Genomic DNA, 19,094 nt, shown 5'->3' on the forward strand with positions numbered 1-19,094 from the left:
TTAGGCAGCTGAATGGAATAGTCTAGGAGGAGGCCGAGTAGAAGCAGGATGAGGAGCTAAGGTGTAGACGAGGCAGGAAATGATCAAGGTAACCATGAAGAATATGTTGAATATCTTTGTATATTATTTAACAGGAAAATGTTATGAAATTATCTGCAGACTCCTATTCTTTGTCTTCTTCTTTGTTTATTTACTTACGTAGTTCTCTCTGAGATTGATTGATTGATTTTAGGTACAATTTACAAGGGGCATTTATAAAACTCCAGGTGTAGTAGCCAGCATTAGTGGCTATTGAGGGCCCTTCCTTCAGCCCCAATGATAGGTAAGTTCTGTTTGAGCTCTCAGACTAAAACTTAACTTGTTCAGGGGCACAAATATGAAACTGATTATATAACATCATTTTATTTCTGAATAAATTTCCTTTCAGTATTGCCATTTTGAAGGACTCCTGTAGTAAAGATGAATATGAATATATATATAATTTTTTTTTACATTTTTCTTCAGGACCATCTGAATCCGATCATTTTTCTCATAATCTGAGAGGAGTAATCCCACGAAGTTTTGAATATTTGTTTTCCTTGATTGACCGTGAAAAAGAGAAGGTAAAACTTGCTATGAAAATAAGGTGGATCTATGAAATACTTAGTTTTGAGCAGTTAGCTGCTAATAATTAGCTCATAACACATGGAGGGTCCTGAGTGGTTACTCTACAATGTGGACAGGCAGGTGTGGCATAAAAACCAACCAACCTCTTAGTTCTTAAGAAAAAATGAAGGATTCTGAGTTTTTAATTTTCTAAAAATTTTTAGTTTCTAAAACATGTATCATCCATGAACTCAGATTAAAAGAAAAGAAGAATGTGTGCTTCTCAGCCTCTCAGATTTTGCAAGAGAGAAAGTGTAAAAGAAAATTTTAATGGAGGAAAACAGATTCATTAAGCCCCATCACCTACTGGCTCCTAGGCTCACGGTTGACTGCATGTGTCCCCAGTTCCTCAGGATGTCCAGGAGCACTGGGCCCATCCTTGTCTCCTCTGCGACACCTTCTACCACCTGAGGACGATCTGATGGTTTCATTTGTAGTGTGACCCCATCACAGTGGTGATGTGGGCTTCCCTCTTCCATTGACTCCCAGGTTAGGCCTTTCTCATGATTGTCCTTTCACTTGGAGAATTCCTTAGTGTTGCACGTTCCATTCCGTGTGTACCAAGGAGACCGACACATAACACTGACTTACTATCCTGTGCAGAAACGATCCCTATAACATTTGCAGTTAGACACGCACTTTGGGAACCAGTGAAGTATGGTGCTGTGCGTTTCTGTGGTTCTGTAGAGAGGCTTCTGAATCAAATTATTTTCAGTCTTTAAAATAAGGTAACACTTGCTTCAGGTAAACCTTGATGAAGAAGTCCAGTAGATGACAGATAAAAATGGAATCGTTCTTCTCATTACAAGGAAAAAAAAATTGTAACTGTGTATGGTGATGAACGTTAACCAGACTTACTGTGGTGATTATTTCTCAATATATATAAATATTGAGTCATTCTGTTATACACCTGAAACTAATATAATGGTGTCTGTCGGTTACACCTCAGTTTAAGAAGGTGGACTTGGCCATTGGAACTGCCTCAATCCCTCCTTGACTTGCTTATGAGTTACCTCGGGAGACCTAGGCCTCTTGGGGTCACAGTTTGATGCTGACTTAAGATGTAATGATGTGTTAAAACTAGTTTTCTGGATTTTTACCTGGCTTTTAGGGATTTTGTATCGTGTGCAGGATAACATGGTAGGAAATGTATACCTTGCGAAGCAAGTAAAAGGGTAACGCTCATGAAAGAGCGGGATGACTCATGAAAAGAACATATTTAAATGAGGCTTCTCTTTCCAGGCTGGAGCTGGAAAGAGTTTCCTTTGCAAGTGTTCCTTTATCGAGATCTACAATGAGCAGATCTATGACCTGCTGGACTCCGCGTCAGCTGGCCTGTACTTAAGGGAGCACATCAAGAAGGGAGTCTTCGTTGTTGGTGCGGTGGAGCAGGTGGTGGCCTCGGCGGCTGAAGCCTATCAGGTACCCTACCTGCAGCCGCTTGAGCTGGAGGCAGTGTAACATGCTGTGAAAAACACCTTGATCTCAAAAAAAGCAAGAATTGAGATACTAAAATTAGTTTTGTAAAGGCAGGACACAGAAGGTTTGCGAGGAGGAAAAAAGATATGACTGTTTTATATAGCTCTCCCCTGTGGATAAAATAGAACTTTGAGCCTCTTGGTTTTGCATTATGTCGGTGCCGTTCGTTTCAGTCAGGCTCCCTGGAGGCCACTGGCGGATGTTGTTAACGTCTGTGTCTCTTTAGTGATTCTCTTTCTGGCAGCTGTGCTTTTGAAGAGCCTCTGGGATTGCTTCTTTTTAAACCAGCTGGCTGTTCTCTTCCCTTTTCTACCGTTGTTTACTTGTTAGGTGTCAAAAGCCAACTTCTTGTGAACACTCGGCTCAGGGCAAACAAATCTTTTGACAGGAATTTACAAAACACTCCCATTTTTATGGGATCTGACCTGGCCAGTGATGTTAAATAATTTTTTATTGTGTAATATTTGATACATACAAAATACTGGCACATGCATATAAGTTACTAAGCTTAATGTCAGAATGAACTCGGAGGACCTTAGACCATCAAGACTCAGATATCACCAGCACAACCCTGTCTACCTATGTGCCTGTCCCTACCTTGTGTTCCTGGCTCCTCCCCAAATGTAAGCAATATGCTCAATGTCGTGATCATTTCCTTCTACTTTTAAATCACAAATGTATGTATTTCTAAAAAGGTTGGTTTTGCCTACTTTTGATTTTTAATAAATTGTGCATATTTAGACTTCTGTAACTTTTTAAAACTGACAATGTTTATGAAGATTATCCATGTTGCAGTTCACTCATTTTCACTGCTGTATAATCCATTGTATGAATATTTGTGTGTACATATATATATAAATCATAGTTCAGTAATTTATTTTTCTGTCTTCAGCAAGCCTCCTGATTCAAACTTTTTTTTTTTAAGATTCTGTTTATTTATTCATTACTTTTTGAGAGAGGGAGAGCATGTACGAGCAGGAAAGAGACAGAGGGAGAGGCAGATAGAAAATCTTAGGCTCCACACCCAGCACAGAGCCTGACATGGGGCTCAATCTCACGACCTGAGATATGATCAGATCAAGACCTGAGCCAAAATCAAGAGTCAGACACTCAACCGGGGAGCCACTCAGGTGCCTCATGATTCAAACATTTTACACTGGGACTCTCATAGTAAGAAATAGGTTTTACGTGTGACCCAGTGTGTGTGTGTGTGTGTGTGTGTGTGTGTGTGTGTGTGTGTACACATATACATACTCCAACAATTTTGCTGAGATTTTTATTGTAATTACATTGCAGTTATAGGCCAGTTTGGAGATTGGCATCTTTACTATACTGAGTCCATACTTGAATATATGTCTCTCTCTTTCCAGCTGTATGAAGAATGTATTATGATTTACCTAATATTTAATATACAGTATTTAGTGTTATGAAAAAGAAACATAAAGTACTAGCCAAAAAATGTAAAAGAAACCAATAGCTTCAATTTTATGCTGTGGCTGGTTAATAGAGAGGATTTTAACCACTCCATTTATTGAGTGTATGTGCCAAGCACTTTGCTAACCTGTTTTGTGTCTGTTATTTTGTTTAATTTTTTAAATCTCCTTTTTGATGTAAGATGCTAATTTACCCATTTTACCCTGTACATAGTATGCCCTTGCTACTCAAAACTGTAGTTCTCAGAGTATCGGCATTGCCTGGGATGCTTTTTACAAATGCTTGTTACAAATGTCAGGCCTTGCCTTCACATCTACTGATTAGAGTGTGAATTTTATCAAGATCTCAAGGTGACTAGTGTGCACATTCATTCCCGTTGGTGAAGTTCTGCCTGTGTGGTAGGTACCCATATTCCCATTTTACAAATATGGGCCTGAGCCTTGAAAAGGGTCAACTGGTCCAGACCATACATCTAGTAAACAGTTGAACCAGGGCTTGACTGCATGTTCATCTGATTCTGAAGCCTGCAGTTTGGGCTCATGCATCCTGCTTGCCATAGGGAACAGGGAAGGAAAACAAATACTTTGTAGACCAAATGAGCTGACAAAACTTCGGTTTTGAAGGTAATTTTGAGATTTATCTTGTCTAACTTTCTCATTATCTCCACAAAGGGGTTGAGAGAGATTTTATGATTTGCATTAAGTTAATACAAATAGAGAACAGCAAAACCATTTCTAGATGCTCAGCCTGCTGATTTCCGATTTGTTCTCTTTCTGTAACACAGAGAAGGAACCAGAAAGGGAAGAGTAACTTGAGCATGTTCCTCGATGGACCAGCATTCCTTCTCGTTGTCCTGTACAAATTTTCAAATAGTGGCTCTTGTGTCACTTGGAAGTTGTGGAACTATATTTCCCTTTTGCCTAGGTGCTGTCTGGAGGATGGAGAAACAGACGTGTGGCATCAACATCAATGAATAGAGAATCTTCTCGGTCTCATGCAGTGTTTACAATTACAATAGAGTCAATGGAGAAAAGCAATGAGACCGTGAATATACGGACCTCCCTACTCAACCTGGTGGACTTAGCAGGATCTGAAAGACAAAAAGACACCCATGCAGAAGGGATGAGGTTGAAGGTAAGACTGGAATTACGATCTTCCATTCAACTTGTGTATGAATTAAATACCAGAAGTCAGTACCAAGGTAAGTGTGTGAAGGAATCAAAGGAATGAGAAATTGCTCCCATTCTAAAGATGCAGAAATTTTTGTTGTGGTGCAGGGACGTTAAACATACACACGATAGGACAGGTCTGTCTGTAGCCAGAGTCTCTGAATTCATACCAGAAGGGATGATAGTACAAATATCAGCTGTGGTCAGAGGAAGAAGGGCCTGGACTGCTTGGGAGAAGTATGGAAAAGAAGTAGTTCTTGAGTGGGTTCTCAAAGGGGGTAGGATTTGGATTGGGAGAGAGGAACAGAGAATACCTGCCCGGCGGGGGCACATCTCATGAGTCATTATGGATGTAGAGATTTCAGCATGGGTCAGTGAACCGGTTGGGTTTGAGGTGCAAGCAGGCCCAGGTCACTGAGAGTCCAGGTTGTGCTCAACTCTCCAAACACTGGGAAACACTGAAAAGTTTTGAGTGATTTCAAAAGCCTGTTTAATAAAAGGTTAGCCATCTGGCCTATCACTGGCAGAATCACAAAGGGAGAGCCCAGAGAGAAAGGAGGGCAGCTGTGCTGGTTAATATTTCAGGGAGAGGGCAAGGATCTCGTCCTAGGCTATGGGACTGGCAGTGGGACCTGAGGTTCTCTGAATGTGTCTTGCTGGTATGTATATATATACTGTGATCTGCATTGTCAGTAAGACGTGTAGATACTATAGTTGAGGATATATCATGGCTAGTTGGAAATGGTGGAAGGCAGTCTACTTTTTTTTCGTTATGTTTATTTGTTTTGAGAAGGAGTATGCATGCAAGAGGGAGAGAGAAACCTAAGCCCGCTTCATGCCATCACTGTGGAGCCCAATGTGGGGCTCGAACTCAGAAACCGCGAAATCTTGACCTGAATCAAAATCAGGAGTTGGGTGCTTAACCAACTGAGCCACGAAGGTGCCCCAACAGATTATTTTTTGCATTAAAAGTGAAGATATGACCCTTCTGAGCACTCCGGCAGTTTCAGGAGATGCTGGGCTCATGTTTCCATTGAGACATGAAGCCAAGAGAAAGCATATGTTTGTTAGAGGACATATACTGGGTCTCTTTCAAATGCTTCGTGTGTATTAACTCATTTAGCCTTCGCAGCATCTTTGGGAAGTAGGTACCGTTATCCCTTCTATTTTAGAGAGACAGAGGTGAAATTGTCCAAGGGCCCACAGCTAGGGGCGGGTCTGCAGTAGTCCAGCGCCACAGACTGTGCTGTGAGCACCTTTGTGGTTTCCTGACTGCTAAGACAGACAGTGTGACATGTGAACTCAGCACATCTTGCTTGATAATTTGCACCCTTTCTCTCTTTTTTCTGTGCTCCCACCACTGCAGACCTGTTATTGAAGTATGCTAAGTACAGTGAGAATCCAGTGTAGCATGTTTAACCCCATCATTTTTTTCCTCCCCAAACCCCTTTTTAAAGAGGTTTTAGACTTTATAGAATTAGATTGAATATTCTCTTGGTATTAAGTTCATCAGTGACATTGTGGGACATAGTGTGGACTATTAGTTATCACACCCTTTTAATGTAGCAAACATTTTTAGATTCTATATTTTTAAAGTTAATTTGTTTTGCAAGAGAGTGCACACAAGCAAGGGAGGGAAAGAGAGAGAGGGAGAGAGAGAACCCCAAGCAGGCTCTGTGCTTTTGGGACAGAGCCCGATGCAGGACTTGATCTCATGAACCATGAGACCATGACCTGAGCCAAAATCAAGAGTTGGATGCTTAACCAACTGAGCCACCCAGGTGCCCCAGTAGCAAACATTGTAACACAAAACAGTTGAAAAATATGCCTCTTAATGCACTACTCCCAACTTTTTGCTCTGTTCTTTTCTAGATTTTTATCCCTACCTATAGGTCAATTTACAATTGTTACAATCACGAGGTGACCTTTTTTTTCCTCCACATAATTTCCATATTTGTCTTTGAATATTGAAATTACAATGTGTGTCAAATAAGAAAAAGTTAGGGGATAGTTGAGGACATCTTTTTGCTGAAAACTCAGTCATCCTTAATATCATTGTCCATGACTTGACTTTCCATTCAAAATATACTGCTAGGCATATTTTAATGCAAAATGCTAATAGAAGCCAGTGCACCTAAATTTTTGCTCTTTTTCCCTTTAGGAGGCAGGTAACATAAACCGATCGTTGAGCTGCCTGGGCCAAGTGATCACTGCGCTTGTCGATGTGGGTAATGGAAAACAAAGGCATGTTTGCTACAGAGACTCCAAACTTACCTTCTTACTTCGGGTAAAGTAGATCATTGGTCTCCTGGGCCTCTGTTTTGCTTATTCTCACTATGGTTGATAGGTAATCTCTCAACCTTAGTGATTAGAATATCCGTTTTCTTTGCTTAAAAAAGATCTGTGGTTTTTCCTCTGAAAATGTGTACCATTCATATCATTAAACAGGATTCCCTTGGAGGAAATGCCAAAACAGCCGTAATCGCAAATGTTCATCCTGGATCCAGGTGTTTTGGGGAAACCCTGTCGACGCTTAATTTTGCTCAGAGAGCCAAGCTGATTAAAAACAAGGTAGGGGCGCTTGGGTGGCTCAGTTGGTTGGGTGTCCAATTCTTGATTTCGGCTCAGGTCATGATCTCATGGTTTATGGGGTTGAGATTCTTGGAATTCTCTCTCTGTTTCTGTCCCTCCCCTGCTCACCCTCTCTCTCTCTTTCTTTCTCTCTCTCTCTCTCTAAATAAGAAGCATAGAGAAAAATAATAAGGTAAAATACTGAGTACAATTAAGTAAGTTAGAAAAATACTGGGGCACCTGGAAGGCTCAGTTCGTTAAGCGTCTGACTTCAGCTCAGGTCATGATCTTGCAGTCTGAGGGGTCGAATCCCAGGTCGGGCTCTGTGCTGACAGTTCAGAGCCTGGAGCCTGCTTCGGATACTATGTTTTCCTCTCTCTCTGTCCCTATCCCACTGACACTCTGTTTCTCTCTGTCTCTCAAAAAATGAATAAAACATTAAAGAAAAACATTTTTCTTTTAAAAGAATAATACTTAAACTTGCAGCATCTCACTTTTGTGATTGCCCTAATCTTAACACTAGCTTCTATTTATTTCTCTGTGAAAGCTTAACTCTAAACAAGACTTCTTTTTTTTTGCTCATTTTAAATTTTTATTTAAATTCTAGTTAGTGTATTTATTTATACACTATATAACTAGAATATATATATTATACAACATATAGTGCACACTATATAATGTATATATAGAGAGTGTAATACTGGTTTCAGAAGTACAATTTAGTGATTCATCACTTACGTACAGCACCCAGTGCTCATCACAAGTACCGTCCTTAATCCCCATTACTCATCTAGCCCATCCCCCACCCACTTTTCCTCTCTCAACCCTCAATTTGTTCTGTATAGTTAAGAGTCTCTTAGGGTTTGCTCCCCCCTTCTTTTTCTTCTTTCCCCTATGTTCATCTGTTTTGTTTCTTAAGTTCCACATATGAGTGAAATCATACGGTATTTGTCTTTCTCTGACTGACTTATTTCACTTAGCATAATACGCTCTAGCTCCATCCACATTGTTGCAAATGGCAAGATTTCATTCTTTTTGATGGCTGAGTAATATTCCATTGTATATGTATACCACATCTTTTTCCATTCATCAGTTGATGGACATTTGAGCTCTTTCCATAATTAGCTATTGATTCCAAGCAAGATTTCTATTTCATCTCTCCTAGCCTTCTGTATTGCTCATGTAGTTTGAGATCTACCTTAGGTCTTATGGTTGGTATTATTTCACTTGTGTTTTCTTAAATGAAGGCAAGGTTTTTCCTTTGCAGTTGGGTTAGAGACATTTATTTGCTTAAAGACTACATTTATTTGCTTAAACCAGTGCTATCAGAGGGATGTGTGTGTGTGTGGGGGGGGGCTTCACTATGAAAATAGCTTGGTGATATTGGCAAGCTTTGTCTTTTAAGTTGTCTATACCTGCGAGGATTCCCCATTTTTCTTATATATAAGAAGCTTCCTCGATATTTGTGTACCCCAATGGTCAGAAAAGTTTTTCTGTAAAGGTAAATATTTTAGGCTTCTGTGGCCATATCGTCTGTATCCCAGCTACTCAGCTCTGCCATGTTAGTGCGAAAGCAGCCATAGGCAGTGTGTGAATATAAGGGCATCACTGTGATCCAATGCGGTTTTACTTATAAAAACAGACAGCTGACTGTTTGGCCCACGAGCAAGCAGTGCTTTGCCAGCCCCTGGTGCAGACTGTTAAAACACCAAGGATTCCCCCACTTGTTTCGGAAGGGTTGGCCATCCCTTTGGTTTTAGACAAAGAACCATAGTACTGTGAACTGGCAGATTAATTTCCTCTTTCTTTTAAAGGAGAAGTTGCTCATTTCTACCCCCCAAGTAGATTCTCTGATTATCTTATCATGTAAGAGCGAAGAGGTCCATGTTACCTCTTCTCCTCCCGGGGAAGCCAGAAGACTAAGTCTAGTTGTTCACTCATTTTATTCAATTATGACCCCATGGTGGGGATTTGTAATAGGAGGAGGAAAAATCATTCGAGCTTCCTGACCCTATCTCTTGGGACTTACTAGAAGCTTTTGGAGAGTGGAGAACTGCAGGCGTAATTTGGATTATGATATCACTGATTGATAGTGATGTCAGAATGTGCAGGAGTGCCTTGTAGTGAGGCTGGCCACAAACATTAGAAGCTACTGGGAATGGCTTCTGAATACATCAAACAATTAAGCCAGGAGCCTTATACTAGTCATTATCAATGGTAAGTCCCCTTCTGCCGCCTACCAGTGGAAGGTGCCCAGGATATCTGGGACTTGTTAAAGGATGTGCTATTTAGATCTTTCCTAATGGGCAGATCTGGCTTGAGACAAGAATACGGGGACCTGGGGCTGTCAGTTTTTCTCCCTCTCTAAGATAGTCGGTATTTCATAACTGGGTTCCTTTGATCTGGTTGGTAGCCAACTATTGGCTCTTATTATCTCCCTGTAGGTTTTATGGGCCCTTTTGAACCTCTTAGAACTTGTCTTGGGGCACCTGGGTGACTCAGTCAGTTGAGCGTCCAGGCCACCTCTGCAGTTCAGCACATCCTTACTGTGTGCTGAGACAGAGGGGAGGGGTGGTCCTTCCCGAGGGGAAGAGGAGTTCGCTCTTTTCCAATGAGGTGGGAGCTGTCCCAAGAAGGAGGCAGTGTTAGGTGAACATACCCAGATCCCGGCGTGACCCAGCCCAACAGGGTGGACACCTAAGGTGGAGGATCCAGGAGGGGTGGTGAGGGGGAGAGCCCCTGCCCGTAGGTGCGAGGCTCAGGGAGAGGAAGGCGTCTCCCCACTCCAGCACCCTGGGATACTGGTGGCCTTGTGACTTTCGATGAGATGGAAGCACAGTTTTGCTTGTTGTTTGTCACTCCAGACCCTACAAACAAACATGAACACACACCTGGATGACTCAAAAGTATTCTTTTAACGCTTTTTAAAATAAATTCTTGGACAGGCAGTAGTGAATGAAGACACCCAGGGAAACGTGAGCCAGCTCCAAGCTGAAGTGAAGAGGCTCAAAGAACAGCTGGCCCAGCTCACTTCAGGGCAGCTACTTCCAGAGAGCTTTCTGACCAAAGGTAAGATGAATGTGCCGCCCTCTATCCTGGGAAAGACCATGTGCGGATGTTAGTAGGAGGACCCTCTGATGGCGGGTCGAACAAATTGTCGAACAAATCTGTTCTTCTGATGTAGGAACATGGGACTGGCCTTTGGTCCCAGACCATCGCAGTAAAGCAAATTCTGCAACAGTGCCAGGTACATCCATGTTTTGGTTTCCCATCGCAGGTAACAGTCTTGTGTATACCGTGCTGTGAATCGTTGGTATGCACTAATTACATCTACAAACACAATGTACGTACTTGATTAAAAAATGCTTTTTTGCTAAAAAATGCTAACCGTCACCTGAGCTTTCAGTGAATTGTAATCTTTTCACTGGTGGAGGGTCTTGCCTCCATGTTGATGGCTGCTGAGTGACCAGGATGGCGGGTGATGAAGGCCGGGGTGGCCGTGGCAGTTTCTTAAAAATAAGACAGCAGTGAAGTTTGCTGAATCTGTTGGCTCTTCCATTCATGAACGGTTTCTCTGTAGAGTGCGGGGCCGTTTGCTGGCATCCTGCCCACGGCAGGGCTGTGTCCAGAGCCAGTCGGAGCCAATCCTCTCAAACCCTGCTGCTCTTTTATCAACGAAGTTTATGTGAGACTCCAAATCCTTGGTGGTTATTTCAACAGTCTTCACAGCATCTTCACCAGGAGTAGGTTCCAGCTTGAGAAACTGCGATATTTGCTCGTCCATTAGAAGTAACTCCTCTTAGGGGGGCCTGGGGGCTCAGTCGGTTAAGCGTTTGACTCTCAGTGTCAGCTCAGGTCACGATCTCGTGGCTTCGTGGCTTTGAGCGCTGCATCAGCCTCTGCACTGGTGCTGCAGGGCTTGCTTTGGATTCTCTCCCTCTCCTCCTTTCTCTGCCCCTCCCCCACTCACGCTTTCTCTAAATAAATAGATAAACTTAAAAAGCAACTCCTTTTCCATTCACATTTTATCAGGAGATTGCAGCAGCGTAGTGCCATCGTCAGGCTCCACTTCTGATTCTAGAGTTTTTGCTGTTCCCACCGCACCTGCAGTTACTGCCTCCACTGAAGTCTTGAACCCTCAAAGTCATCTGTGAGGGCCGGGATCCACTTACTCCAAACTTCTAATCATGTTGATATTTTGACGTCTTCCCATCAGTCAGGATTATTCTTAATGGCATCTTAGAATGGTGAATCCTTTCCAGAAGATTTTCAATTGACTTTGCCCAGATCCATTAGAGGAATCAGTATCAGTAATATCCTCAGAAATGTGTTTCTTAAATAATAAGACTTAAAAGTCAGAATGACTCCTTGATCTGTGGGCTGTAGAATGGATGTTATGTTAGCATGAAAACAATTTCATCTCATACATTTTCCATCAGAGTTCTTGGGTGACCAGGTGCATCGTCAGTGAGCAGTAATATTTTGAAAGGAATCTCTTTCGTTCTTTCTTTCTTCCTTCCTCCCTCCCTCCCTCCCTCCTTCCCTCCTTCCCTCCCTCCCTTTCTTCCTTCCTTCCCTTCCTTCCCCTCCTTCCCCCCTTTCCTTCCTTTCCTTTCTTCCAGAGAGAGAGAGAAGAGAGAGAGAGAGAGAGAGGAGAATCCCAAGTAGGCTCCACACTTAGCACAGAGCCCAACACAGGGCTCTGAGAGCATGACCTGAGCCAGAATCAAGAGTTGGATGCTTAACCAACTGAGCCACCCAGGTGCCCCTGAAAAGAATCTTTTTCTGAGCACTTTGTCTCAACAATAGCCTTAAAATATTCAGTAAGCCAAGTCAAACAGATGTGCTGTCATCCAGGCTTTGCTGTTCTGTTTATAGAGCACAGGCAGAGTAGATTTAGCATAATTCTTTATTGTTGTTGTTGATTAAAGTTGATTTTTAAATTTAGTCTAATTTTTTTAATTTATGTTATTTATTTATGTTATTTACGTTAGTTTATTTATGTTAGAGAATGAGTGGTATAGGGGCAGAGAGAATCCCTAGCAGGCTTTGCACTGTTAGCACAGAGCCTTATGTGGGCTTGAACCCACAAACCATGAGATCGTACCTGAGCCAAAATTGGACACTTAACTGAGGCATCCAGGCACTCCTATTTAGCCTAATTCTTTTTAAAAAAAAAAATTTTTTTTTTAATGTTTTATTTATTTCTAGGAGAGAGAGAGAGACAGCATGAGCAGGGGAGGGTCAGAGAGAGAGCGAGATACAGACTCTGAAACAGGCTCCAGGCTCTGAGCCGGCAGTCAGCACAGAGCCCGACCCGGAGCTCGAACCCACGAACCGCGAGATCATGACCTAAGCGAAAGTCGGACGCTTAACCGACTAAGCCACCCAGGCACCCCTATTTAGCCTAATTCTTAAGGGCCTTAGGAATTTTCAGAAGGATAAATGAGCATTGGCTTCAACTTGTGGTCACCAGCTGCATAGCCCCTAACAAGAGAGTCAGCATGTCTCTTGAAGCTTTGAAACCAGGCATTATTTCTCCTCTCTAGCTGTGAAACTCCTAGATGGCATCTTCTTCAATGTGGTTTCATCCACGTTGAAAATCTGTTACTGGTATAGCCACCTTCCTGACTTACTTTCTGGATCACTTGCTGCAGCTTCTACAACGTTTGCTGCTTCGTCTACTTTTATGTTAGGGAAATGGCTTCTTTCCTTAAACCTCATGACCCAACCTCTGCTACCTTTGAAATTTTCTTCTCCAGCTTCCTCGCCTCTCTCAGCCTTTACAGAATTAAAGAGAGTAAGGGCCTTGCTCTGGACTAGGCCTTGGGTGAAGGGAACATTGTATCTGGTTTGAGCTTCTATCCAGACCATTAAAAGTTTGTCCACATCCACAATACGGCTGTTTTGCTTTCTAATCATTCATATGTTCACTGGAGGAGCACTTTTCATTTCCTTTGAGAACTTTTACTTCCCATCCATAGCTTGGCTAACTGGTGCAAGACGCCTGACTTCCAGCCTATCTCGGTTTCCGGCATGCCTTCCTAAAGAAGCGGAATCATTTTTAGCTTTTGATTTACAGCGACACATGTGACTTTTTTTCCCCCTTGAACACTTAGAAGGTATTATAGGGTTATTAAATGGGCCTAATTTCCTGTCTCAGTGAACAGGGAGGCCTGAGGAGATGGGAAGAGACAGGAAGAGCCAGACAGTCAAGTAGTCAGAAAACACATTGACTGAGTTCGTCATCTTACATGGGCATGGTTTGTGGTGCCCAGAATAATTATAGTAGTACCCTCAAAGATCACTCATCACAGATCGCTGTAACAAATATAATAATAATGAAAAATTTTGAAATATTACAAGAATTAACATAATGTGTCACAGACACATGAAGTGGGTAATAGCTGGCAGAAAAATGATGCCAGTAGGCATGTTCAATGCAGGCTTGCTACAGACCTTCAATGTGTAAAAAACGCAGTATCTACAAAGCACAATAAAACAAGGGATGCCTGTACTTTGTAACCAGATACAGATACCATGTGTACTGAGTTCTGCTGGGATGTGGTAGGAAGGGAGAGAAGAAATAAGTTTGAATAATTCATCCCTTACAAGTGCTAAAAGAGATACTAATAAATTTCATTTAGGTCCACTTTCAAGAGATTGTCATAGGTAACATGTATATGCTTACTAAACAGGATAAGAGAAACTTTTCTTCAAAGAGTCACTAACATTTAGATTGAGTTAATATGAAATCTATGATCTGGTGATGATAGTCTGATTCTTTTAGATTCACTGAGAGCAGTCAGAGTCTATTTTAGCTCAATTCTTGGTCCTAAAACTTGAGAGATAAACATGTTTTTCCTGTTTCCTTTTCTTTCTTACTGGACCAATTACAGGCAAAGATGAAACTAATTACATGAAGTATTTCCAAGAGGCGATGATGTTCTTTAAGAAATCCGAACAGGAAAAGAAGGTAGGAAACGGAGTTGGTATAAAGGGGATTCCAGATTTTTTAGGCTTTCATTATGTGGTACCTTTCTGACTAAAATAAAAAATGGCACAATTAAATAAAACAAAGGAAAGCTGTGGAAAATCTAATGTTGCCTTTGAGATTGTCAGGTTAGCCTTTGTTGCTTGGTTTGGGGAAATTTAGGAAGGCTGAATTACTTTTCATGTTTAACCAAATTATGAATTTCTTAAGTCTCTGGTAGAAAAAGTTACCCAATTAGAAGACCTCACCCTCAAAAAAGAAAAATTTATTCAGTCTAATAAAATGATTGTGAAATTCCGAGAGGATCAAATAATGCGCCTGGAGAAGCTGCACAAGGAATCCCGGGGAAGTTTTCTGCCTGCAGAGCAGGATCGCTTGTTGTCGGAATTAAGGGATGAGATCCAAACCCTGCGGGAACAAGTGAGTGCATGACGTTTGTAGTCTTTCTAAAAAGAAAGGAGCTTTGAGGCAAATATAAGTCTGTCACCAAATTGGTGTAAGTTAATACAGTGGAAAGTGTTTTTGAATGAATTCAGCTGAACTGTGGTTGCACAACTCCCCTGCCTCCATTTTCCAAGATGGCCAAGGGGAGGGGAGGAGCCTGGCGGAGTTGCTGTGTCTGCGCTCCACCCAGGCGAAGGGGGCAGCCGTGTACCTCTGAATAAGGAGTTTCCTTACAGTGGGGCCCTTCCAACTTCTCGTTGCCTGTTTTCCTTTCCCTGGAGAGGATGGGTGGTTACCACAGGACTATAATTAAAAAACGAAGAAAACCTGTTTCTGGCTTTTGTATATTTCTGAGGTTTTTTTAAATGCATATTCAGGGGCGCCTGGGTGGCTCAGTCGGTTGGGAGGCAGACTTTGGCTCAGGGCATGATCTCACGGTTCGTGGGTTCGAGCCCCACGTTGGGCTCTGTGCTGACAGCTAGCTCAGAGCCTGGAGCCTGATTCTGTGTCTCTCTCTCTCTGACCCTCCCCTGCTCACGCTGTCTCTCACTCTCTCGGAAATAAATTTTTAAAAAAATGCATATTCATAAAAATAACATGGATATTTTTACTTTTATTCCTTTTCAACATAAAAGGCAACTTACCACACATGCTTTACTGCGGCCCTTTTCACATAGTGTATCTTGGAGGGCATTAAATGCCAATCAGTAGAGAGTTTCCTTATTCTTTACAGTGTGTTCATGGCACCAGTCCCCGCTGCATGAAGAGTCGGCCAGTGTACACCCCTTTGCACTTGTCTACTTACGAGCCTGTGCTTGCATGAAAATCTCAGAGCTCAGACCCAGGCGTGGAAAAATGGTGCTGTAGGCTCCGCACATATCTAGTGTGGTCACACGGCCAGGTTGCGTTGCACAGGCCTTGCAGCAGGCCACCGCCAGCAATGCACGCAGCGTTCCTAATGTTTCCTGATGGCTTTGCGGCAAGACTGGCCACTAAGAAGAAATGTCTGTCGAAATGTAAGTCTGTCATTCTTCTGTGTCACAGATAGAGCACCACCCCAGAGTTGCAAAGTACGCTATGGAAAACCATTCCCTCAGGGAGGAGAATAGAAGATTGAGAATGTTAGAGCCTGTGAAAAGAGCCCAAGAAATGGATGCCCAGACCATTGCAGTATTAGAAAAAGCTTTCTCCGAACTATCTGGCACAGAGAAAAAGGACAAGGGTAAGAAATGATGGTTGTCTGCATGCCTTGTAGAGGCTGGGGGGCTGTTTGAAAGGGCATTTTTTTAAAAATAAATAAATCAAAAGGGCATTTATATTGCCTCACAGGTGGGGTCTTCATTTTAGCCCCTAGTCCTGGTGTGCGTGTTCATACTTATGCTTTTTTATGTTATCAGAAGGCATTTCCTAAACATTTTTCTCACAGATCACCTGTTGTGAGTTTTGTAGGCTAATTGACATGTCACTGAAACATTTCTGTTGTGTTGATAAAGACAGATTGTATTTCTGTTTTGTTGATAAAAGATTCAGCTATTACTTATAACTTTTATTAAATGAAATTTTTCTGTTAGAAGCGTTTGAAATTAAAAGTGCTTAACTAATCAACATGATGAATGTCGAGTAGAGGTGTTCACTTGCCCAGCTAAGGTCTGTGCAGTGTGAGAGGCATCGGAAGGTCAGGGTCCCGATCCCAGCATGGCGCTTGTGGCCTGAAGTTGTGGGTGCCAGTTATGTTGACCAGGTTACACTGTTAGTCCTGAGTTGTTTCCGTCTAGTTTTATTCTGTGAAAAGTGGCTCAGTTAGTGGGACTTGGCAACAAAGTCTGTGCTTACCCCATTTTTTTTTTAAGTTTTATTTATTTTGAGAGAGAGGTCACACAAGCAGGGGAGGGGGAGAGAGGGGGAGATCGAGAATCCCAAGCAGTCTCCACGTCGCCAGGACGGAGCCCGATGCGTGTTTCAAACTCACAAACCATGAGATTATGACTTGAGTGGAAATCAGGCATCAGACACTTAACTGACGGAGCCACCCAGGAGCCCAGTGTGTTTGCCTCATTCTTAGAGTGAATAGTTTCATATTCTGTCTCAGCCTTTGTGTTATTGCAGGTTGAAATTCAGAAAACTCTAACTTTACTCTGCACTCATCACGAAGCCTGTTTATTTAGAAAGTTTTTTTAATGTTTATTTTTTATTTTTGAGAGAGAGAGAGAGACAGACAGAACATGGGGGAGTGGTGAGAGAGAGGGAGAGACAGAATCCAAAGCAGGGTGCAGGCTCTGAGCTATCAGCATTGAGCCACCCAGGCGCCTCTGTGCCTTTTTAAACTTTCATTTTGCAATTCTTCCATTCTGTTATGACTCAATAAAAGAATAAAATTCACAGTACTTGGGTTGCAGAGAGACTGATTTTAGATGTGAAGTTAGGATCACATTTTGTGATCTTTATTTCAGCTATTTTCCTCCACGATGCTCTGTATTTTTTTCACCATTTTTACCTTGAATAATTCCTTGACTTACATACCTTTGAAAGATATTAATGGTCATTTCTGGATCCCATCATCTTCCAAACAAAGATGATTGTCTGAATAACCTTTACATGATGTTTTCCCTCAGTGGAGCTCATCAGAACTCTCTTCAACATACCAAGTCTTCTATCCAATCCCTGAAAATACTTTCTGCCTGTTAGATGGTACCAAGCTCTTTCACCTTGCCTTTGCTATTTGGTTCCTTTTCTGAATAATTTATTGACTAGTGACATTAGCCTTTAGCTTGAATTTCTGCAGTATTCGCCTGTTGATGGCTCACCATCGAGACTTGTGTGTGTTGTGCTTCATGGCTTGCTCTTTCCCCTGATGGAAAATGTGTTGCCTTAAACACACCTCTATATCCTGGGGCTTCTCAGCTTCTCAAGAACCAGTACTCTTTGACACCGTGTGCAGTATCTTCATCTCCATGGTGAGCTACAGCCTCTTGTGTTTTAGGGTCCACCTTCCAACCCATCATTTTTCCTTCTTTGCTTCAAGATTGATACCTGGATGAGAACTCTAGAAAAATGTGCTCTTTCATTTTTGTCTTTCAAAAACTGAGTTGTTTCCTTATTTCCAGGTCAGCTGGGATTTTCTCCTAAGGCACCAAAGGAGTCCTGTTCCTTAGTGAACACTGAGAAGTTGAAAACACAGCTCTTGCAAATTCAGGCAGAGCTGAATAATTCAAAACAAGAATATGAAGAATTCAAAGAACTAACGAGGTAAAGTATAAATAAACATTCATGCTTACCTATTTCAGTATCTTTTAGTGCTGAGTTGTTTTAGTGTTTAACATTGATAATTTGATTGAACATTTTACTTTAAATATGAATTCTCATTTAGCAACTAACTTGTTGTGACATGAAGAAAAAGCTCCTTTAATATATTTAATGAACTAGATGATACAAATGTTTTCACTGGTACACATGTATCTAGTTACTAAATTTAAGTCAGTGTTGCTATGAATGAAGTCAGGATTTTTAGAAATTACAGGTTTGTCAATATTCTTTATGCTCTTTGTGTTAAAGAAAACAAAGATAAATCACAGTTATATTATAACTAAGATTAATCCTGTCCTAAAAAAAAGCGTTTTGTTTATTTTTTTTATTTTATTTTTTTTAATGTTTTATTTATTTCTGAGAGAGAGAGAGAGAGACAGCATGAACAGGGGAGGGTCAGAGAGAGAGGGAGACACAGAATCCGAAACAGGCTCCAGGCTCTGAGCTGGTAGTCAGCACAGAGCCCGATGTGGGGCTCAAACACACGAACCGTGAGATCATGACCTGAGTCGAAGTCGGACGCTTAACCGACTGAGCCACCCAGGTGCCCTAAGTAGCGTTTATTTTAAAAATAACATATCATGTGTGGTATCATCATGGACTACTTGGGCTTTTGAATTGGAGCTCTAACCATTTACTAGTTAAATACTTCACACTGTAGTTAATTCTTATATGCTGTATTTTCCCCAACTGAAAAATGAGGGTAATAATCTGAGAATATCTCTGAGCTGGAGAGATTAATCAAGTTATGTGAGAGTATAAAATGTAAAGTGTTTTACAAATGTATGACATTACTTATTACCTAAAATACTTGACTTTTAAATATCTCTTAGAAAAAAGCAGCTAGAATTGGAATCAGAGCTTCAGTCTTTGCAAAAAGCAAACTTTAATCTTGAAAACCTTTTGGAAGCAACAAAAGCCTGCAAGCGACAAGAAGTTTCTCAGCTGAATAAAATTCATGCCGAAACGCTTAAGGTAGGTGATCTGAAGCAATTCTTCTATCCTAAGTCTGTTCGACTCATTTTGTTAACAAAATGTGCACTGGTGGTTGCCAG

General features: G+C 41.6%; 1 protein-coding gene across 2 annotated transcripts in view; it reads left to right on the plus strand.

Moving 5' to 3' along the window:
• KIF15 (kinesin family member 15) overlaps window positions 1–19,094 on the plus strand; it is a 66,271-nt gene that overhangs the window by 16,293 nt on the left and 30,884 nt on the right. For both annotated transcript variants that reach the window (XM_077777163.1, XM_077777164.1), the window contains 11 exons: window positions 505–602; window positions 1,888–2,067; window positions 4,483–4,692; window positions 6,889–7,014; window positions 7,176–7,298; window positions 10,244–10,367; window positions 14,198–14,274; window positions 14,503–14,712; window positions 15,781–15,958; window positions 17,841–17,982; window positions 18,873–19,014. In XM_077777163.1, coding sequence (XP_077633289.1) covers window positions 505–602; window positions 1,888–2,067; window positions 4,483–4,692; window positions 6,889–7,014; window positions 7,176–7,298; window positions 10,244–10,367; window positions 14,198–14,274; window positions 14,503–14,712; window positions 15,781–15,958; window positions 17,841–17,982; window positions 18,873–19,014 — 1,610 coding nt within the window. The remainder of the gene's footprint in view (window positions 1–504; window positions 603–1,887; window positions 2,068–4,482; window positions 4,693–6,888; window positions 7,015–7,175; window positions 7,299–10,243; window positions 10,368–14,197; window positions 14,275–14,502; window positions 14,713–15,780; window positions 15,959–17,840; window positions 17,983–18,872; window positions 19,015–19,094) is intronic.

The sequence above is a fragment of the Crocuta crocuta genome, unplaced genomic scaffold (assembly GCF_008692635.1).
Source record: "Crocuta crocuta isolate KB4526 unplaced genomic scaffold, BGI_CrCroc_1.0 scaffold77, whole genome shotgun sequence".
Classification (NCBI taxonomy): Eukaryota; Metazoa; Chordata; class Mammalia; order Carnivora; family Hyaenidae; genus Crocuta; species Crocuta crocuta.